The sequence below is a fragment of the Bolinopsis microptera genome, chromosome 12 (genome assembly GCF_026151205.1).
Source record: "Bolinopsis microptera isolate Bmic1 chromosome 12, MBARI_Bmic_1.0, whole genome shotgun sequence".
NCBI lineage: Eukaryota > Metazoa > Ctenophora > Tentaculata > Lobata > Bolinopsidae > Bolinopsis > Bolinopsis microptera.
The window spans coordinates 382,145-406,202 of record NC_087083.1 but is presented as its reverse complement, the minus strand read 5'-3'; the positions used below and the strand labels follow the sequence as shown (position 1 = coordinate 406,202).

The window sequence follows — 24,058 nt, the reverse complement described above, 5'->3', positions numbered from 1 at the left end:
TATCATCATAAAAATGGTTTGTTGCCTACTCACTCTCCTGCAACATGAAATATAGTCACCTTAATAACACCAGAATGTGTGTGTGTCTGTCTGATCGTCTGTGTGTCCGTGTGTAATTTCCGGTCGGTTATACAAAAAATGCGGTAAGAGTTACGGGACTGGTTTTTTCGGTATAGTGCCGACAAAACTCTGATTTTTTTTTTATGAAATGAAAGCCCATAAGAAATTTTTTTTTAAATCGGCCGGTGGTAAGTGGTTTAAATGATGGTTTTGCACCACAAATGTTACATAAAATTGCTTGAGCAGAACGGCAAGAGTTACGGGGCTTGCTCTCTCGCTCTCATTACTGTATAATATGTTATAGCTGCATTTAAGTAGCGTCGTAATTGGATTAGCCCGGAAGATTCGCTGTAATTTTATACCATAAGCTTATTAGGGGAGGGGGGACTGTTAGTGTTTGGGGTCTGTTTGGACTGCAGAGAGAGAGAGAGAGAGTTCATACGACAATGTTATGCGTGTTTTCAAATATAATAGGCGGGTGTGGTGCGGAGTTAACAAGGGTTAATTTCTATAACGATTTAAATAAAAATGGAAAGCGGTTCAAGACGGGAGTGATGAGGTATAATAGTCGGTGTTCAGACCTTATGATCATGGAATGTGGTGCCTCATGGCTACTAATGACTTAATTATCCACAAAAAATAACTGATTATGAGATTATTGTTTAAGAAACTATTGGGTCACCTAATGCAGGTTTTGACTCAGCGGGTAATTACTCCTACTATACCCTTTTTAACTATACTATACCCTTTTTAACTATACTATACCCTTTTTAACTGCGGCAGTGAAATCCCGGCCGAAGGCCGGGTTACACTAGAGCACTAGTATAACATAATAGTATAATACAGGGTGGCCCAAAAGTGACTACCAACACGCAACCTCTTAATAACTCACGTAATTCGTCTCCAAATTGCACCAAAATTTCAGAGATTATAGACATAGGTCAAACTTAGATTTCCTGAAAGTTTCGTAAGCCACGCCCAATTATATAATATATATAATATGATATGATACATATTTTCTGTTGCTGCCAACTTGATTATTTGAGTTATGTGATCTGAAGTAAAATGATGAGGCTCAAAACGCGCACGATTATAAGTAATTACCAGATAATCACCAACTAATTATCTACTGATTACCTGCTCGTTATCTAGTACCAGTAATATTATGTAGTTGGGTTATCACTGTCATTTTATTAGCAGGAAACGCTGCGAATGATAGATCTACTTAAGAGTAAGATTGTTCATGTAGTTTTATTCTACGCATCAGAATTTAAGTAGTGCAAATGTTTCTCAACACACGAGAGGTTGTAGTGTTGTACAGGTAATTTGATTGAAATGTACGTAAATAAATGTATAGTTTTATATGTTCAAAGCAGTTTAATTAGTTTAATATAGTTTATCAAGTAGTTACAGTAGTATTAAATATTAAATTATCATTAATTATCAAATTATTTATTAATAAAAGGTAACAAAGCCTCTTTACTTTATCACCACTACCACATCCACAGCCAATATCTTGTCTGGTAACGATGTTTTAACATCCAAACAATGTAATGAACTGTTGTTTTGATATTAAATTACAAAAAGTGGGTATTGTTGTGTGCGTAATAAAGTAATAAGTGTAATTACAACCAAACTTTTTGGAAAACTGCCAAAAATCAACCAAAATATGAGTTAGAATCAAATGAGAGGCAAGAATGAAATTTGTAACGTTTATGAAAACTGATAGCAATTCACCTTTCAAAATTTGCTCCTTTCTTCCTTCATTAAAAAAATATCGATTTTTACATTCCACACATTATTTTCAAATCACCCTGTATGTGCATTGTGCAGTATTGACAAACTTAATTTTCATGAGCTCTTGTTAAAGAGATCAGTATTGACGGTGATAACTCAGAATATCAAAAGTGGGTTATATTATTAATTAATAACATCAGTAACTTAATAACATAAATAACGTTAATAACCGTGGGTCCTCACAGATTTTCTCAATACTCTAATTGCACAACAATAACCCCGCTATATAACAACACAGTTAAGTTGAAGTCATCTATTAGATTGCAGCCGTTCAGTCCTAGATTAGGCTCCCGGCTTCCCGCGGGAAAATGTTACAAATCTGACTTTCAAAGAGTCGGCGAATTAACTTATCCTACATTTTAATCACGACCTCGCGACTAGCAAGTAGAATTATAACGAGTATAACGAGTATAACGAGTATAACGAGTATAACGAGTATAACGAGTATAACGAGTATAACGAGCATAACGAGTATAACGAGTATAACGAGTATAACGAGTATAACGAGTATAACGAGTATATAACGAGTATAACGAATATATAACGAGTATAACGAATTTAATTAATCAATTAATTAAATTAATGAGGCCCTATTGGTGGAATTGGCCCATGATTTGCAGGTGGTCTAATGACGTCTCAAGGTGACCAAAACATTCTTCAAATAGTTGCAGGGTATAACAGACAATTTTCAAATTCTTTCAATTCAACTATATAATATTATAATGAATAATTAGGGCTAACCTCAAGGTATTCAGAGTGTATTAGTGATGTAATGTACTGGGCACTAGTGCCAAGCCAAGATTTTATAACAATAACCCTGTCTAGCCAGAGAGAGAAAGAGAGAGATTACAGAGTACAGCTACAATTACGGTATTTACGGTATAAATTGACAGGGGCCTGCACTTAGCACAGATCGATTGGGTCCAGGTTAACTTATTTCCCACGATTAAAATTCCAGGCCCCTGCTGAATTACGGTATACCAGCCAATGTATTGTACAATGTCCAGGCTGGTCGCACAGGTCGCACAGCGAATTATAAGATTAGGTGAGGTTCACATATTTAGAAGGTTCAAGATTCAAGAAATAATAATAATAATAAAAGAAATAAAATCCAACATTTAAAAGGGTTCATTAAGTCTAATTACAAGCATAACTTATATTATTATTTGTATTATCATTATTATCTTACATCTTACACGCAAAAATTATTACCGATGTACAGATGATCCCAACATTCATTGCAATTTCATTAATTTCATGAAAGTTAAGTTCAATTTCATTAAGTTCATGAAAGTTAAGTTAAATTTCATTAAGTTCATGAAAGTTAAGTTCAATTTCATTAAATTCATGAAAGATAAGTTCAATTTCATTAAGTTCATGAAAGTTAAGTTCAATTTCATTAAGTTCATGAAAGATAAGTTCAATTTCATTAAGTTCATGAAAGATAAGTTCAATTTCATTAAGTTCATGAAAGTTAAGTTCAATTTCACTAAGTTCATGAAAGATAAGTTCAATTTCATTAAGTTCATGAAAGATAAGTTCCATTTCATTAAGTTCATGAAAGTTAAGTTCAATTTCATTAAGTTCATGAAATATAAGTTCAATTTCATTAAGTTCATGAAAGTTTCCACTACCTAAATTTATCCTGTACTCAGATCTTTCTTTTGTTCTGTCACTGTACCAGCTTTTGATTATAATAGAAGATTATGTAGATGATGAATGAAATGCTTGAACAAGCTGGTATGTTGCTCTTACACCACTTCTGTGTAGATGATGAATGAAATGCTTGAACAAGCTGGTATGTTGCTCTTACACCACTTCTGTGCCAAACGTTATAGATGATGAATGAAATGCTTGAACAAGCTGGTATGTTGCTGGTATGTTGCTGGTATGTTGCTGGTATGTTGGTATGTTGCTGGTATGTTGCTGGTATGTTGCTGGTATGTTGCTCTTACACCACTTCTGCGCCAAACGTTATAGATGATGAATGAAATGCTTGAACAAGCTGGTATGTTGCTCTTACACCACTACTGTGCCAAACGTTATAGATGATGAATGAAATGCTTGAACAAGCTGGTATGTTGCTCTTACACCACTTCTGTGCCAAACGTTATAGATGATGAATGAAATGCTTGAACAAGCTGGTATGTTGCTCTTACACCACTTCTGTGCCAAACGTTATAGATGATGAATGAAATGCTTGAACAAGCTGGTATGTTGCTCTTACACCACTTCTGTGCCAAACGTTATAGATGATGAATGAAATGCTTGAACAAGCTGGTATGTTGCTCTTACACCACTTCTGTGCCAAACGTTATAGATGATGAATGAAATGCTTGAACAAGCTGGTATGTTGCTGGTATGTTGCTGGTATGTTGCTGGTATGTTGCTCTTACACCACTTCTGCGCCAAACGTTGACAGTGAAAAAGAGAATAATAAATTCAGGAAAAATAGCACTGTCTCATCAGGTCGTCAAAATGAGAGACAAATAGATCTTAAGGCTGAGCGTGAGTTTGAGACGAATTTAGCTTTCATTTTAGACTTCACGTCTCCCGAAATAAAACTGCGAACAAAGTGAAACAAGGAACTAAGTAAACTGTAAAACCAAATTTTCGTCACGCATTGGACTTTATCAAGGTTACACTGAAAGGTGAGGTTTGATCTCTGGACCAGAGAGACGGAAACTATCAGATAAGATGAATCGAGGATATTTACCTGTTCATTGTGAAAGTTGCACACCGAATAGGGCATTTCACTGCACTACGATACGTTTATTTGCTGATCTAAAAAGTGTCATATTAATTAATCTACTGCGAAACCCCCTTCTCAGCTGGTAGCACTGTGCACTGTGCATTGTGTTTTGTGCACTGTGCACTGTGCATTGTACACTGTGCACTGTGCATTGTGCATTGTGTTTTGTGCACTGTGCACTGTGCATTGTGCACTGTGCATTGTGCAATGCGTCGTCTTAACTCCTCCCCAACTACCCAACCTCTTTTTACCTGGTAACCGTTACAAACAACTCACTGTGGAACTATTTGTGGAATGCATGGCTCAAACTACATTTGTATGATGTCGAATGTGTACCGACATTCTACCTTCCAACAAACCTTTATAAGGTATAAAAGCTATTGAAAATACGTTAAACTTAAACATAAAAATGTGCAGTCACACCAACCAACCAATTTACCATGGTAACGGTTAATTTGACCTGGCGTGGGCGTGAGAAGTCCCTGAGGGAAGATGGGAATAATTCTTACTATTATCTATAAATAGAGATATTATGGAAGGACAAAATGACTATATAATATTATATATCTGTTGCCATTTTACTGACACCACGATATCAACTTTAGCACGATTTTCCGTGAAAATCGTGAGAGATATACATACTATTATTATATATATAATGGCTATAATTGATTTAAACTCCACACAAAATAATGTTGCAAAACGAATATGTTAAACGATATAACTTATGATGATAGGGGGCACGGCAAGTTTCCATAAACGATATTTTATGATCGGCGCTCAATAAGCGATTATCGGCGCCGATCATAAAATATCGTTTATGGAAACTTGCCGGGGGCACACCCTGAGGAAAAGGTAAATATTTGTAAGTATTGGATAAAATTGCTATTTTAACTTTTAAGACTGAAAATTGTAGTTTTTAAAAGAGCTTTTTACTCTCAGCTCGGTACATTAACGACAAATTGTAGTTTTTAAAAGAGCTTTTTACTCTCAGCTCGGTACATTAAGACTGAAAATTGTAGTTTTTAAAAGAGCTTTTTACTCTCAGCTCGGTACATTAAGACTGAAAATTGTAGTTTTTAAAAGAGCTTTTTACTCTCAGCTCGGTACATTAAGACTGAAAATTGTAGTTTTTAAAAGAGCTTTTTACTCTCAGCTCGGTACATTAACGACAAATTGTAGTTTTTAAAAGAGCTTTTTACTCTCAGCTCGGTACATTAACGACAAATTGTAGTTTTTAAAAGAGCTTTTTACTCTCAGCTCGGTACATTAACGACAAATTGTAGTTTTTAAAAGAGCTTTTTACTCTCAGCTCGGTACATTAACGACAAATTGTAGTTTTTAAAAGAGCTTTTTACTCTCAGCTCGGTACATTAACGACAATATAAAAGAGCTTTTTACTCTCAGCTCGGTACATTAACGACAATATAAAAGAGCTTTTTACTCTCAGCTCGGTACATTAACGACAATATAAAAGAGCTTTTTACTCTCAGCTCGGTACATTAACGACAAATTGTAGTTTTTAAAAGAGCTTTTTACTCTCAGCTCGGTACATTAACGACAATATAAAAGAGCTTTTTACTCTCAGCTCGGTACATTAACGACAATATAAAAGAGCTTTTTACTCTCAGCTCGGTACATTAACGACAATATAAAAGAGCTTTTTACTCTCAGCTCGGTACATTAACGACAATATAAAAGAGCTTTTTACTCTCAGCTCGGTACATTAACGACAATATAAAAGAGCTTTTTACTCTCAGCTCGGTACATTAACGACAATATAAAAGAGCTTTTTACTCTCAGCTCGGTACATTAACGACAATATAAAAGAGCTTTTTACTCTCAGCTCGGTACATTAACGACAATATAAAAGAGCTTTTTACTCTCAGCTCGGTACATTAACGACAATATAAAAGAGCTTTTTACTCTCAGCTCGGTACATTAACGACAATATAAAAGAGCTTTTTACTCTCAGCTCGGTACATTAACGACAATATAAAAGAGCTTTTTACTCTCAGCTCGGTACATTAACGACAATATATTCGGAATGATAATGATGATCACGATACAGATATTAATTTACTTCCCAGTTCTGCCATAATCTCTATCATCAACTGGAATTTTAATGGAGGAAACCTTCTTGTTCTAACTATATTCAAAAATAAATAAATTTACAAATCTTGTAAAATGTGATTAGGAAGACCGTGAACCAAATACTATTGCCATTGTTTAGAATCAGCATTTCTCAATATCACCACTTCATACACTACCTGTATTAGGTTATACTTGTTCTTGAAATTGAGTGATCAACCATTTTACCGTTTAGTTCAAACAGATCACTTCAAATGTCGGTGATTTGTCTTGATATTGGGGGGTGTCCAACCCCAAAAAACCCAAAAAAACCCAATCCCAAAATGGAAATTTGAGGTAAAACAGAGTTTTTTTTGGGGGTTGGACCTGACATTTAATGACTTCAACACATAAGTGGGGGCCGGGGGGGTTCCAAACTCATTCTGCCTCATCAACATGTTAACACTGTTAACACTGTTACTACATATCATTTTCATAGCGTATATTTATTTGTGAATACATACGTTCTTACAGAATTTCAGGAACAGCCTTTCAGGTGACACATAAACTGGAATTTGGCAATCTAAAAAAAATAAAGTATTCCATTCGCCTCCTTAATTAATAAAATCTCCTTAACTAATAACCTCCTTAATTAATAAAATATCAATAAAATATTGATAATATAAACGCTTGCTCAGTGCTCCCTATAGATCTTTATGTAATACGATTGACCCAGCGACTTTGCCACAGCGTCACATCTACCTTACTAACTTAAAAACGTTACTAGCAGTGCAAGTTTGTTAGTTCTAGTAAAATGCTAGTAAAATACTAGTAAAATGCCAGTTGTAGTAAATTAAAGTTTGTAAGTTATGGTAAACATTTTATTACGTACAATCTGGAAGCTTGGTAAATATCTTGGTAAATATCTCTGTTTCCAGTACCAGGTATCTGCACTCTGCTTCATAGTCGGGAAATTTTAGATTTTCATTTAGCTAAGTAGAACTTGAGTTAAGTACGCTGTAACCAGTAGTTAAATTAAGTGAACTGTAAGTGCAGAGAGAGAGGAGGTTGAAAGAGATAGTTGATACAGCTTAATTAACTTAAAAGTTAATTAACTAATAAATTTTTAAACTAATATTTTGAACGATTCTATTTTATATTCATTTATAGCTGTACTCTGTGAAATTTGAAAAGTATTTAATGAAAAAATAGGATTTTGAAATGGTTAATAGGTTGATGTACCAGCACCACGACACCCATTTATAATAATTGTATGTTCAATTTCCTCAATAATCTACTGTAGCGTCAGGGTATTTATCAAGGGTAGGTGGGGGTTAAATTCTTACCTTGACCGTTTAGTAATAAAACCGTAAAATATAATTATGATTCTCACAAAAATATCATAATTTTTATCGAAAAACTTCGATATTTCAGGTAGCAGTCGATCATCGACTGTCGATAAAGACGCAAACCTGTGACGGCGCAATTAGTTGGTGGCACATTAAACCGCGTGATAGCTTGACTTTTCAAAAGAATGCATAAATCTTAGCGCGCTTCGAGTTTCGACATCAAAAAGTTACATTTAAGTAATTGAAGTGATTAAATCATTTCTTAAATCTATTTCCAAATCACTAACCTATTGATGACTCTTCTTTGTTCGTACTCAACTGAAAATACTTACATTAACAACTAATTAACAATTATTTAACAATCAATTAATTGATTAAGTTTAACAAACTACTTTTTTTAGGTGCTGAATGGTCAGGACCTTACAATTTTAATTGGTTAATTGCTGTCCAACCCATCCCATTATCATAGGATTTTAGTCAATATGAACTATTTAACATTCCATGACAAAAATGATATTTTATAGCTTTGATGAAGGACATTTAATAATCGGTATTCGGTAAGAGACTGGGTCAAAGCATTAAGAAAACGATGGATTACCACGTGTTAGAGTGAATAACAACACTTGACAAGCACGTGTTAATGCAACACCACGTGACTATGGCAACACCACGTGACTATGGCAACACCACGTGACTATGGCAACACCACGTGACTATGGCAACACCACGTGACTATGGCAACATCACGTGACTATGGCAACACCACGTGACTATGGCAACACCACGTGACTATGGCAACACCACGTGACTATAGCAACACCACGTGACTATAGCAACACCACGTGACTATGGCAACACCACGTGACTATGGCAACACCACGTGACTATGGCAACACCACGTGACTATGGCAACACCACGTGACTATGGCAACACCACGTGACTATGGCAACACCACGTGACTATGGCAACACCACGTGACTATGGCAACATCACGTGACTATGGCAACACCACGTGACTATGGCAACACCACGTGACTATGGCAACATCACGTGACTATGGCAACACCACGTGACTATGGCAACACCACGTGACTATGGCAACACCACGTGACTATGGCAACACCACGTGACTATAGCAACACCACGTGACTATGGCAACACCACGTGACTTACCTTTTGTAAGTTGCTGCTGTGAGTGGTCTCCGTTGTTGAGTTCAAAGACCGGGAATTATTGTGCACTAAAACCTCCACCTTTCCACCTTTACATCTGAAATAATAGCACCATTTGAAAAGCACGTGACCATGACAACGCGTTACTTGCACGTGGTAATGACATCACGTGACTAGCACTTGACAATGTAGAGTACTTAATAATCAATTATTTGTGATGGGTTAAGTTTAAGACGTTAACGGGTGCAGCTTATTGAATAACCACAATAACCTTGAAAGTCTAAACGTTTACAGACTTGGATTAACATATAGATTCTGTGATTAAATTTATTTTGTTGATTATAATGTTGTGATTGCATAATTTATTGTAAATATATTATGTAACGCGATGGAAATATTTTAAGCGGGTAATATCCTGTCCAAACCCAGGATACATAAAATGAAGACTTTGTTGTAACTTTATATGAAAAGCATTAATATAGCCTAACAGTTGGGCAGTTTATAGGCTTACAGGTTTCTTGGTTAACTAAGTTGCATATTAAAAGTCAGTCGAAATGTCGGTTTCGACTGCTTTCTGCCCAATTTGTTTTTTCTGTTTGATATTGGCAAACAGCTAGTCGTTTGTTTGCTAGAATATAATGTTATTAATCAGCGTCACGGGTGTGATCACACGATCACACTGCAAACCTCGTGACTAGCACCTGACAATGATGAGTAAATCTATAATAATCAATAATTATTGTAAAACACTGTATAATATGTAACTAATAGTTTTACCCCCCCCCCCCCCCCCCACCCGGCCCCCTCGATATAATTATTCACATTTCCATTAAATATTAACATCAATCTCCAAACCAACGGACCATCAAACACAACTACACACACACACACACACACACGATATCCAGGTAGCAATACTCCTTCATAAAACATTACGATCGTTACAAATATAAGAGCTTTACTTCTGATGTCTGACCCTCTCCGAGCTGCTCTCAGTCGAGGGAGGAACTGATTTGACCATATAAGGGATAATGAGAAAATATTTTATTCCATCCACCCGGGTGGAGGAGAGAACTGGGGTGATCTGACCACCATATATTATTACGTCATCAGGTAATTAATATGCTGGATTGAAGCACTGTAGGTTTAGGGGAACCAATTAACATATTAATTAATTAGCATGTAATGCAGACTATGGACACTGTCCAGGACGGCTACGAACCAACAGAGAACCAATGGAGAAGTCTTTAGAAAAACTGGAGCATCCATCTTAATACCATGTTTGAAGCCTCTCATCAACTGTTAGTGTTATACAAGTATACACTATATACAGTGAGGGAAGTATGAGATTTTGAACTTTATAATTTGTCATCATGTAATCTGGCGAAAGGACCACCTCGCTGGCCGGAACACTCAGCAGATTTGTTCTTCGAGAAACACCAAGTTGAGGAGATGAATGTGTCAGGGAGTATCGTCAGAATCCAGCATCTGTTGACTTCCTCCTTCTCTCCTTGACCAGCGATGAATTTGGGAAAGCAGGCGTGATGATTGTTGATTGAATGCGATACTATCTTCCACGACACTTATGAAATTACGAAGATCCAGTGTTATAACCGTTGAGGATTTTGTATTAAATTTAATCAAAACTATTTAAGTTAATGCCTATTCTCCGCAAGATCCACTCTCCATTCTTATGACGGTGTTAGTACGGTGAGAAGATACAAAATTACAGATAATATGTTTACTTCTTGACGGTAAAAAGTTAGGAATTTGAGGAATTAGACAGATAGAATTTGATCAGATCCGGAGATTTGACGTATTTTTTAACTTTTTGACGACATATTTGATGATTATTTCTAAAAATCAAAACTCTGATATTTTCTGCGCCTGCCACCTTTGCTGTAATACTAAAAGACGTATCTTGTTGAACTAGATTAGTTGGATTCATGAATTGTAAAATGTAAAGCTATCATAAAATCATACCTGTGACTTATGATTTTTTAAATTTGTAACTCTTAAAAGATCCAGAATTATAAGTGTGGCAGATATGACCACGTGACAATATAGCAACACGTAACCATGACACCGCATGACTAGCACATGACAATACAACAACACGTAACCGTGACACCGCATGACTAGCACGTGACAATACAACAACACGTAACCATGACACCGCGTAACTAACACGTGACCCAACAAATATCACATGACCTGCTAAATGGTAATTCATCACGAAGGACGGGATAGAGTGGTCCTACTTATATATTGTAACCAAAGCTAAATAGTAATGAGTGAATATTAAGTTCTAGGGTTGCGTTACTTTTTCACAAAAGACTTGTCACCTAAGACGCCATCAATATTCGACTATTTTCAGACCCACTCTCCGTCAGCAAATCACATCAGCATCTCAAAAACACATTTTCGTAAATTACCAGTCCGATGATACGTCAGCAATATTCCGCCATTCTCATACTCATATTCATCTGGAAGTTTCCAAAAAGTCAGCTCGGCAGAGTGGTTGGTTGAATTAAGGTTAAAGTTAAAGTTGGAGTTAACTTTAGGGTGTGGTTGGATTTAAGGTACTCTTACAGTAACCATAAAGCCACAACCCTTGCTTTAACCCTTACACTAACCCCAAAGTTGTTTAGTGTCTATCCTAGTTGTCTACCCTAGTTGTGTACATTAGTTATCTACCCTATTTTTCAACCCTAGTTGTCTACCCAAGTTGTGTACCCAAGTTGTGTACCCTAGTTGTCTACCCTAGTTTTCTACCCTAGTTGTCTACCCTAGTTTTCTACCTTAGTTGTCTACCCTAGTAGTCTACCCTAGTTGTCTACGCTAGTTTTCTACCCTAGTTGTCTACCCTAGTTGTCTACCCTAGTTGTCTACCCTAAGGTATGCCCTCAGTGGTTGTACTTCTCGGATACTGCCCCAGTACCCCTCCCCTTGCGTCAGCATTCTACGAGTAGTTACTGGTTATACTGTGGAAATTAAATTAACATAATCATTCCAAAAATCGCTCTAAAAACCCCTCTCTATAAAAACCCCTCTCTCTAAAAATACATCTCTCTAAAACCCCTCTAAAACCCCTCTAAACCCCTCTCAAAAGTCAAAACCCCTCTAAAGGGTACGGACGTCATAAGCTAACCCTTTAATAAATGGTTACAACTCACATCACCACATAGGGAGTAGTTCTTACTATTACCTAATTGGCCCAGTTCAGCCAATCACAACTCCCCAACCCAACCTCGTGACTGAAACTCAACCAATCAGAGATCCACTCATCACGTGACACGATATTACAGTTCTAATTCATAGAGTTCTGTGCAATAAATAAACCATTTTAATATGTTGATTTTACCGGAAGTTGTTTTTACCGGAAGTTGGATAGTCTGGTTAAGCTGTCACCCATTTGTAACCGGAAACAGGAACTTGTATTTTACATAATATTATATATCTGCCTATAATTAAAACGTTATTTGTTAGTTTTAGGAGCTATAACATATATAGGGTATGACTTCCGGAAACGAACAAAAATATTTCATACTTCCAGTTCATTCGAGTAGGGTGCGGCAGCCTGGTGACGCTTTTTTACAAATTAACTGATATCTCTATCATCATTTACTATTAAGTTTAACCACCCCATCTGCTTCAAAACCTCGCATGAGTCGTGTAATGGGCAGTTTATTGCGGGTGTCATGTGCTGATAGGGTATTTGACAGAGCTGACTAGCTAGCAGCGCAGTATTGGGAATCTACTCAGTTAATGATCCTACACCAGCTGACAGGGTGGATCCTACGTACTGATCCTACAGCAGCTGACAGGGTGGATCCTACGTACTGATCCTACACCAGCTGACAGGGTGGATCCTACGTACTGATCCTACAGCAGCTGACAGGGTGGATCCTACGTACTGATCCTACAGCAGCTGACAGGGTGGATCCTACGTACTGATCCTGCACCAGCTGACAGGGTGGATCCTACGTACTGATCCTACACCAGCTGACAGGGTGGATCCTACGTGCTGATCCTACAGCAGCTGGACAGGGTGGATCCTACGTGCTGATCCTGCAGCAGCTGACGGGCTGGATCCTACGTACTGATCCTACAGCAGCTGACAGGGTGGATCCTACGTACTGATCCTGCAGCAGCTGACAGGGTGGATCCTACGTACTGATCCTACACCAGCTGACAGGGTGGATCCTACGTACTGATCCTACACCAGCTGACAGGGTGGATCCTACGTACTGATCCTACAGCAGCTGACAGGGTGGATCCTACGTACTGATCCTGCAGCAGCTGACAGGGTGGATCCTACGTACTGATCCTACAGCAGCTGACAGGGTGGATCCTACGTGCTGATCCTGCAGCAGCTGACAGGGTGGATCCTACGTACTGATCCTGCACCAGCTGACAGGGTGGATCCTACGTACTGATCCTACACCAGCTGACAGGGTGGATCCTACGTACTGATCCTACACCAGCTAACAGGGTGGATCCTACGTACTGATCCTACAGCAGCTGACAGGGTGGATCCTACGTACTGATCCTGCAGCAGCTGACAGGGTGGATCCTACGTACTGATCCTGCACCAGCTGACAGGGTGGATCCTACGTACTGATCCTACACCAGCTGACAGGGTGGATCCTACGTGCTGATCCTACAGCAGCTGACAGGGTGGATCCTACGTACTGATCCTACACCAGCTGACAGGGTGGATCCTACGTACTGATCCTGCAGCAGCTGACAGGGTGGATCCTACGTACTGATCCTACACCAGCTGACAGGGTGGATCCTACGTACTGATCCTACACCAGCTGACAGGGTGGATCCTACGTACTGATCCTACAGCAGCTGACAGGGTGGATCCTACGTACTGATCCTGCAGCAGCTGACAGGGTGGATCCTACGTACTGATCCTACAGCAGCTGACAGGGTGGATCCTACGTGCTGATCCTGCAGCAGCTGACAGGGTGGATCCTACGTACTGATCCTGCACCAGCTGACAGGGTGGATCCTACGTACTGATCCTACACCAGCTGACAGGGTGGATCCTACGTACTGATCCTACACCAGCTGACAGGGTGGATCCTACGTACTGATCCTACAGCAGCTGACAGGGTGGATCCTACGTACTGATCCTGCAGCAGCTGACAGGGTGGATCCTACGTACTGATCCTGCACCAGCTGACAGGGTGGATCGTACGTACTGATCCTACACCAGCTGACAGGGTGGATCCTACGTGCTGATCCTACAGCAGCTGGACAGGGTGGATCCTACGTGCTGATCCTGCAGCAGCTGACGGGCTGGATCATACGTACTGATCCTACAGCAGCTGACAGGGTGGATCCTACGTACTGATCCTACAGCAGCTGACAGGGTGGATCCTACGTACTGATCCTGCAGCAGCTGACAAGGTGGATCCTACGTACTGATCCTGCAGCAGCTGACAGGGTGGATCCTACGTACTGATCCTACAGCAGCTGACAGGGTGGATCCTACGTGCTGATCCTACATCAGCTGACAGGGTGGGTCCTACGTGCTGATCCTACAGCAGCTGACAGGGTGGATCCTACGTACTGATCCTACAGCAGCTGACAGGGTGGATCCTACGTACTGATCCTGCAGCAGCTGACAGGGTGGATCCTACGTACTGATCCTACAGCAGCTGACAGGGTGGATCCTACGTGCTGATCCTGCAGCAGCTGACAGGGTGGATCCTACGTACTGATCCTGCAGCAGCTGACAGGGTGGATCCTACGTACTGATCCTACAGCAGCTGACAGGGTGGATCCTACGTGCTGATCCTGCAGCAGCTGACAGGGTGGATCCTACGTACTGATCCTGCACCAGCTGACAGGGTGGATCCTACGTACTGATCCTACACCAGCTGACAGGGTGGATCCTACGTGCTGATCCTACAGCAGCTGGACAGGGTGGATCCTACGTGCTGATCCTGCAGCAGCTGACGGGCTGGATCATACGTACTGATCCTACAGCAGCTGACAGGGTGGATCCTACGTACTGATCCTACAGCAGCTGACAGGGTGGATCCTACGTACTGATCCTACACCAGCTGACAGGGTGGATCCTACGTACTGATCCTACAGCAGCTGACAGGGTGGATCCTACGTACTGATCCTGCAGCAGCTGACAGGGTGGATCCTACGTACTGATCCTGCACCAGCTGACAGGGTGGATCCTACGTACTGATCCTACACCAGCTGACAGGGTGGATCCTACGTGCTGATCCTACAGCAGCTGACAGGGTGGATCCTACGTACTGATCCTACACCAGCTGACAGGGTGGATCCTACGTACTGATCCTGCAGCAGCTGACAGGGTGGATCCTACGTACTGATCCTACACCAGCTGACAGGGTGGATCCTACGTACTGATCCTACACCAGCTGACAGGGTGGATCCTACGTACTGATCCTACAGCAGCTGACAGGGTGGATCCTACGTACTGATCCTGCAGCAGCTGACAGGGTGGATCCTACGTACTGATCCTACAGCAGCTGACAGGGTGGATCCTACGTGCTGATCCTGCAGCAGCTGACAGGGTGGATCCTACGTACTGATCCTGCACCAGCTGACAGGGTGGATCCTACGTACTGATCCTACACCAGCTGACAGGGTGGATCCTACGTACTGATCCTACACCAGCTGACAGGGTGGATCCTACGTACTGATCCTACAGCAGCTGACAGGGTGGATCCTACGTACTGATCCTGCAGCAGCTGACAGGGTGGATCCTACGTACTGATCCTGCACCAGCTGACAGGGTGGATCCTACGTACTGATCCTACACCAGCTGACAGGGTGGATCCTACGTGCTGATCCTACAGCAGCTGGACAGGGTGGATCCTACGTGATGATCCTGCAGCAGCTGACGGGCTGGATCATACGTACTGATCCTACAGCAGCTGACAGGGTGGATCCTACGTACTGATCCTACAGCAGCTGACAGGGTGGATCCTACGTACTGATCCTGCAGCAGCTGACAAGGTGGATCCTACGTACTGATCCTGCAGCAGCTGACAGGGTGGATCCTACGTACTGATCCTACAGCAGCTGACAGGGTGGATCCTACGTGCTGATCCTACATCAGCTGACAGGGTGGGTCCTACGTGCTGATCCTACAGCAGCTGACAGGGTGGATCCTACGTACTGATCCTACAGCAGCTGACAGGGTGGATCCTACGTACTGATCCTGCAGCAGCTGACAGGGTGGATCCTACGTACTGATCCTGCAGCAGCTGACAAGGTGGATCCTACGTACTGATCCTGCAGCAGCTGACAGGGTGGATCCTACGTACTGATCCTACAGCAGCTGACAGGGTGGATCCTACGTGCTGATCCTACATCAGCTGACAGGGTGGGTCCTACGTGCTGATCCTACAGCAGCTGACAGGGTGGATCCTACGTGCTGATCCTGCAGCAGCTGACGGGCTGGATCATACGTACTGATCCTACAGCAGCTGACAGGGTGGATCCTACGTACTGATCCTACAGCAGCTGACAGGGTGGATCCTACGTACTGATCCTGCAGCAGCTGACAAGGTGGATCCTACGTACTGATCCTGCAGCAGCTGACAGGGTGGATCCTACGTACTGATCCTACAGCAGCTGACAGGGTGGATCCTACGTGCTGATCCTACATCAGCTGACAGGGTGGGTCCTACGTGCTGATCCTACAGCAGCTGACAGGGTGGATCCTACGTACTGATCCTGCAGCAGCTGACAGGGTGGATCCTACGTGCTGATCCTACAGCAGCTGACAGGGTGGATCCTACGTGCTGATCCTACACCAGCTGACAGGGTGGATCCTACGTACTGATCCTACACCGGCTGACAGGGTGGATCCTACGTGCTGATCCTGCAGCAGCTGACAGGGTGGATCCTACGTACTGATCCTACACCAGCTGGACAGGGTGGATCCTACGTGCTGATCCTACAGCAGCTGACAGGGTGGATCCTACGTGCTGATCCTACACCAGCTGACAGGGTGGATCCTACGTACTGATCCTGCAGCAGCTGACAGGGTGGATCCTACGTGCTGATCCTACAGCAGCTGACAGGGTGGATCCTACGTGCTGATCCTACACCAGCTGACAGGGTGGATCCTACGTGCTGATCCTACACCGGCTGACAGGGTGGATCCTACGTGCTGATCCTGCAGCAGCTGACAGGGTGGATCCTACGTATCGATCCTACACCAGCTGGACAGGGTGGATCCTACGTGCTGATCCTGCAGCAGCTGACAGGGTGGATCCTACGTGCTGATCCTGCAGCAGCTGACAGGGTGGATCCTACGTACTGATCCTACAGCAGCTGACAGGGTGGATCCTACGTACTGATCCTACAGCAGCTGACAGGGTGGATCCTACGTGCTGATCCTACAGCAGCTGACAGGGTGGATCCTACGTGCTGATCCTGCAGCAGCTGACAGGGTGGATCCTACGTGCTGATCCTGCAGCAGCTGGACAGGGTGGATCCTACGTGCTGATCCTGCACCAGCTGGCAGGGTGGATCCTACGTACTGATCCTGCAGCAGCTGACAGGGTGGATCCTACGTGCTGATCCTACAGCAGCTGACAGGGTGGATCCTACGTGCTGATCCTACAGCAGCTGACAGGGTGGATCCTACGTGCTGATCCTACAGCAGCTGACAGGGTGGATCCTACGTGCTGATCCTGCAGCAGCTGACAGGGTGGATCCTACATACTGATCCTGCAGCAGCTGACAGGGTGGATCCTACGTACTGATCCTACACCAGCTGACAGGGTGGATCCTACGTGCTGATCCTGCAGCAGCTGACAGGGTGGATCCTACGTGCTGATCCTACAGCAGCTGACTGGGTGGATCCTACGTGCTGATCCTACAGCAGCTGACAGGGTGGATCCTACGTGCTGATCCTGCACCAGCTGACAGGGTGGATCCTACGTACTGATCCTGCAGCAGCTGACAGGGCGGATCCTACGTGCTGATCCTGCAGCAGCTGACAGGGTGGATCCTACGTGCTGATCCTGCACCAGCTGACAGGGTGGATCCTACGTACTGATCCTACAGCAGCTGACAGGGTGGATCCTACGTACTGATCCTACAGCAGCTGACAGGGTGGATCCTACGTACTGATCCTGCAGCAGCTGACAGGGTGGATCCTACGTGCTGATCCTGCAGCAGCTGACAGGGTGGATCCTACGTGCTGATCCTACAGCAGCTGACAGGGTGGATCCTACGTGCTGATCCTGCAGCAGCTGACAGGGTGGATCCTACGTGCTGATCCTGCACCAGCTGACAGGGTGGATCCTACGTGCTGATCCTGCACCAGCTGACAGGGTGGGTCCTACGTACTGATCCTACAGCAGCTGACAGGGTGGATCCTACGTACTGATCCTGCAGCAGCTGACAGGGTGGATCCTACGTGCTGATCCTGCAGCAGCTGACAGGGTGGATCCTACGTGCTGATCCTACAGCAGCTGACAGGGTGGATCCTACGTGCTGATCCTGCAGCAGCTGACAGGGTGGATCCTACGTGCTGATCATACAGCAGCTGACAGGGTGGATCCTACGTGCTGATCCTGCAGCAGCTGACAGGGTGGATCCTACGTGCTGATCCTACAGCAGCTGACAGGGTGGATCCTACGTGCTGATCCTACAGCAGCTGACAGGGTGGATCCTACGTACTGATCCTGCAGCAGCTGACAGGGCGGATCCTACGTGCTGATCCTACACCAGCTGACAGGGTGGATCCTACGTACTGATCCTGCAGCAGCTGACAGGGTGGATCCTATGTGCTGATCCTACAGCAGCTGAGAGGGTGGATCCTACGTGCTGATCCTACAGCAGCTGACAGGGTGGATCCTACGTACTGATCCTACAGCAGCTGACAGGGTGGATCCTACGTACTGATCCTGCAGCAGCTGACAGGGTGGATCCTACGTGCTGATACTACACCAGCTGACAGGGTGGATCCTACGTACTGATCCTGCAGCAGCTGACAGGGTGGATCCTACGTGCTGATCCTACACCAGCTGACAGGGTGGATCCTACGTACTGATCCTACACCAGCTGACAGGGTGGATCCTACGTGCTGATCCTACAGCAGCTGACAGGGTGGATCCTACGTACTGATCCTGCAGCAGCTGACAGGGTGGATCCTACGTGCTGATCCTACACCAGCTGACAGGGTGGATCCTACGTACTGATTCTACAGCAGCTGACAGGGTGGATCCTACGTGCTGATCCTGCAGCAGCTGACAGGGTGGATCCTACGTGCTGATCCTACAGCAGCTGACAGGGTGGATCCTACGTGCTGATCCTACAGCAGCTGACAGGGTGGATCCTATGTACTGATCCTGCAGCAGCTGACAGGGTGGATCCTACGTGCTGATCCTACACCAGCTGACAGGGTGGATCCTACGTACTGATCCTACAGCAGCTGACAGGGCGGATCCTACGTGCTGATCCTACACCAGCTGACAGGGTGGATCCTACGTACTGATCCTACACCAGCTGACAGGGTGGATCCTACGTGCTGATCCTACAGCAGCTGACAGGGTGGATCCTACGTGCTGATCCTGCAGCAGCTGACAGGGTGGATCCTACGTGCTGATACTACACCAGCTGACAGGGTGGATCCTACGTACTGATCCTGCAGCAGCTGACAGGGTGGATCCTACCTACTGATCATACACCAGCTGACAGGGTGGATCCTACGTGCTGATCCTACAGCAGCTGACAGGGTGGATCCTACGTGCTGATCCTGCAGCAGCTGACAGGGTGGATCCTACGTGCTGATCCTGCACCAGCTGACAGGGTGGACCCTACGTACTGATCCTGCAGCAGCTGACAGGGTGGATCCTACGTGCTGATCCTGCAGCAGCTGACAGGGTGGATCCTACGTACTGATCCTACAGCAGCTGACAGGGTGGATCCTACGTGCTGATCCTACAGCAGCTGACAGGGTGGATCCTACGTGCTGATCCTACAGCAGCTGACAGGGTGGATCCTACGTGCTGATCCTGCAGCAGCTGACAGGGTGGATCCTACGTACTGATCCTGCACCAGCTGACAGGGTGGATCCTACGTACTGATCCTGCAGCAGCTGACAGGGTGGATCCTACGTGCTGATCCTGCAGCAGCTGACAGGGTGGATCCTACGTACTGATCCTACAGCAGCTGACAGGGTGGATCCTACGTGCTGATCCTACACTAGCTGACAGGGTGGATCCTACGTGCTGATCCTGCAGCAGCTGACAGGGTGGATCCTACGTACTGATCCTACACCAGCTGACAGGGTGGATCCTACCTACTGATCATACAGCAGCTGACAGGGTGGTTCCTACGTACTGATCATACAGCAGCTGACAGGGTGGATCCTACGTACTGATCATACACCAGCTGACAGGGTGGATCCTACCTACTGATCATACAGCAGCTGACAGGGTGGATCCTACGTACTGATCCTACACCAGCTGACAGGGTGGATCCTACGTACTGATCCTGCAGCAGCTGACAGGGTGGATCCTACGTGCTGATCCTACACCAGCTGACAGGGTAGATCCTACGTACTGATTCTGCAGCAGCTGACAGGGTGGATCCTACGTGCTGATCCTACACCAGCTGACAGGGTAGATCCTACGTACTGATCCTGCAGCAGCTGACAGGGTGGATCCTACGTGCTGATCCTACACCAGCTGACAGGGTAGATCCTACGTACTGATCCTGCAGCAGCTGACAGGGTGGATCCTACGTGCTGATCCTACACCAGCTGACACGGTAGATCCTACGTACTGATCCTGCAGCAGCTGACAGGGTGGATCCTACGTACTGATCCTGCACCAGCTGACAGGGTAGATCCTACGTACTGATCCTGCAGCAGCTGACAGGGTGGATCCTACGTGCTGATCCTACACCAGCTGACAGGGTGGATCCTACGTGCTGATCCTGCAGCAGCTGACAGGGTGGATCCTACGTACTGATCCTGCAGCAGCTGACAGGGTGGATCCTACGTGCTGATCCTGCAGCAGCTGACAGGGTGGATCCTACGTGCTGATCCTGCACCAGCTGACAGGGTGGTACCTACGTGCTGATCCTGCAGCAGCTGACTGGGTGGATCCTACGTGCTGATCCTACACCAGCTGACAGGGTGGATCCTACGTGCTGATCCTGCAGCAGCTGACAGGGTGGATCCTACGTGCTGATCCTACAGCAGCTGACAGGGTGGATCCTACGTGCTGATCCTGCAGCAGCTGACAGGGTGGATCCTACGTACTGATCCTACAGCAGCTGACAGGGTGGATCCTACGTGCTGATCCTGCACCCGCTGACAGGGTGGTACCTACGTGCTGATCCTGCAGCAGCTGACTGGGTGGATCCTACGTGCTGATCCTGCAGCAGCTGACAGGGTGGATCCTACGTGCTGATCCTGCAGCAGCTGACAGGGTGGATCCTACGTACTGATCCTACAGCAGCTGACAGGGTGGATCCTACGTACTGATCCTACAGCAGCTGACAGGGTGGATCCTACGTGCTGATCCTACAGCAGCTGACAGGGTGGATCCTACGTGCTGATCCTGCAGCAGCTGACAGGGTGGATCCTACGTGCTGATCCTGCAGCAGCTGGACAGGGTGGATCCTACGTGCTGATCCTGCACCAGCTGGCAGGGTGGATCCTACGTACTGATCCTGCAGCAGCTGACAGGGTGGATCCTACGTGCTGATCCTACAGCAGCTGACAGGGTGGATCCTACGTGCTGATCCTACAGCAGCTGACAGGGTGGATCCTACGTGCTGATCCTACAGCAGCTGACAGGGTGGATCCTACGTGCTGATCCTGCAGCAGCTGACAGGGTGGATCCTACATACTGATCCTGCAGCAGCTGACAGGGTGGATCCTACGTACTGATCCTACACCAGCTGACAGGGTGGATCCTACGTGCTGATCCTGCAGCAGCTGACAGGGTGGATCCTACGTGCTGATCCTACAGCAGCTGACTTGGTGGATCCTACGTGCTGATCCTACAGCAGCTGACAGGGTGGATCCTACGTGCTGATCCTGCACCAGCTGACAGGGTGCATCCTACGTACTGATCCTGCAGCAGCTGACAGGGCGGATCCTACGTGCTGATCCTGCAGCAGCTGACAGGGTGGATCCTACGTGCTGATCCTGCACCAGCTGACAGGGTGGATCCTACGTACTGATCCTACAGCAGCTGACAGGGTGGATCCTACGTACTGATCCTACAGCAGCTGACAGGGTGGATCCTACGTACTGATCCTGCAGCAGCTGACAGGGTGGATCCTACGTGCTGATCCTGCAGCAGCTGACAGGGTGGATCCTACGTGCTGATCCTACAGCAGCTGACAGGGTGGATCCTACGTGCTGATCCTGCAGCAGCTGACAGGGTGGATCCTACGTGCTGATCCTGCACCAGCTGACAGGGTGGATCCTACGTGCTGATCCTGCACCAGCTGACAGGGTGGGTCCTACGTACTGATCCTACAGCAGCTGACAGGGTGGATCCTACGTACTGATCCTGCAGCAGCTGACAGGGTGGATCCTACGTGCTGATCCTGCAGCAGCTGACAGGGTGGATCCTACGTGCTGATCCTACAGCAGCTGACAGGGTGGATCCTACGTGCTGATCCTGCAGCAGCTGACAGGGTGGATCCTACGTGCTGATCATACAGCAGCTGACAGGGTGGATCCTACGTGCTGAACCTGCAGCAGCTGACAGGGTGGATCCTACGTGCTGATCCTACAGCAGCTGACAGGGTGGATCCTACGTGCTGATCCTACAGCAGCTGACAGGGTGGATCCTACGTACTGATCATGCAGCAGCTGACAGGGCGGATCCTACGTGCTGATCCTACACCAGCTGACAGGGTGGATCCTACGTACTGATCCTGCAGCAGCTGACAGGGTGGATCCTACGTGCTGATCCTACAGCAGCTGAGAGGGTGGATCCTACGTGCTGATCCTACAGCAGCTGACAGGGTGGATCCTACGTACTGATCCTACAGCAGCTGACAGGGTGGATCCTACGTACTGATCCTGCAGCAGCTGACAGGGTGGATCATACGTGCTGATACTACACCAGCTGACAGGGTGGATCCTACGTACTGATCCTGCAGCAGCTGACAGGGTGGATCCTACGTGCTGATCCTACACCAGCTGACAGGGTGGATCCTACGTACTGATCCTACACCAGCTGACAGGGTGGATCCTACGTGCTGATCCTACAGCAGCTGACAGGGTGGATCCTACGTACTGATCCTGCAGCAGCTGACAGGGTGGATCCTACGTGCTGATCCTACACCAGCTGACAGGGTGGATCCTACGTACTGATTCTACAGCAGCTGACAGGGTGGATCCTACGTGCTGATCCTGCAGCAGCTGACAGGGTGGATCCTACGTGCTGATCCTACAGCAGCTGACAGGGTGGATCCTACGTGCTGATCCTACAGCAGCTGACAGGGTGGATCCTATGTACTGATCCTGCAGCAGCTGACAGGGTGGATCCTACGTGCTGATCCTACACCAGCTGACAGGGTGGATCCTACGTACTGATCCTACAGCAGCTGACAGGGCGGATCCTACGTGCTGATCCTACACCAGCTGACAGGGTGGATCCTACGTACTGATCCTACACCAGCTGACAGGGTGGATCCTACGTGCTGATCCTACAGCAGCTGACAGGGTGGATCCTACGTGCTGATCCTGCAGCAGCTGACAGGGTGGATCCTACGTGCTGATACTACACCAGCTGACAGGGTGGATCCTACGTACTGATCCTGCAGCAGCTGACAGGGTGGATCCTACCTACTGATCATACACCAGCTGAC

At 45.6% G+C, this 24,058-nt stretch overlaps 1 protein-coding gene across 2 annotated transcripts in view; it reads right to left on the bottom strand.

Annotated features, from left to right (window-relative positions):
* LOC134824265 (pro-interleukin-16-like) overlaps positions 1-24,058 on the bottom strand; it is a 46,999-nt gene that overhangs the window by 13,890 nt on the left and 9,051 nt on the right. For both annotated transcript variants that reach the window (XM_063836047.1, XM_063836046.1), the window contains exons 5-6: positions 9,203-9,296; positions 8,316-8,346 (exon numbers count right to left, since the gene is read on the bottom strand). In XM_063836047.1, coding sequence (XP_063692117.1) covers positions 8,316-8,346; positions 9,203-9,296 — 125 coding nt within the window. The remainder of the gene's footprint in view (positions 1-8,315; positions 8,347-9,202; positions 9,297-24,058) is intronic.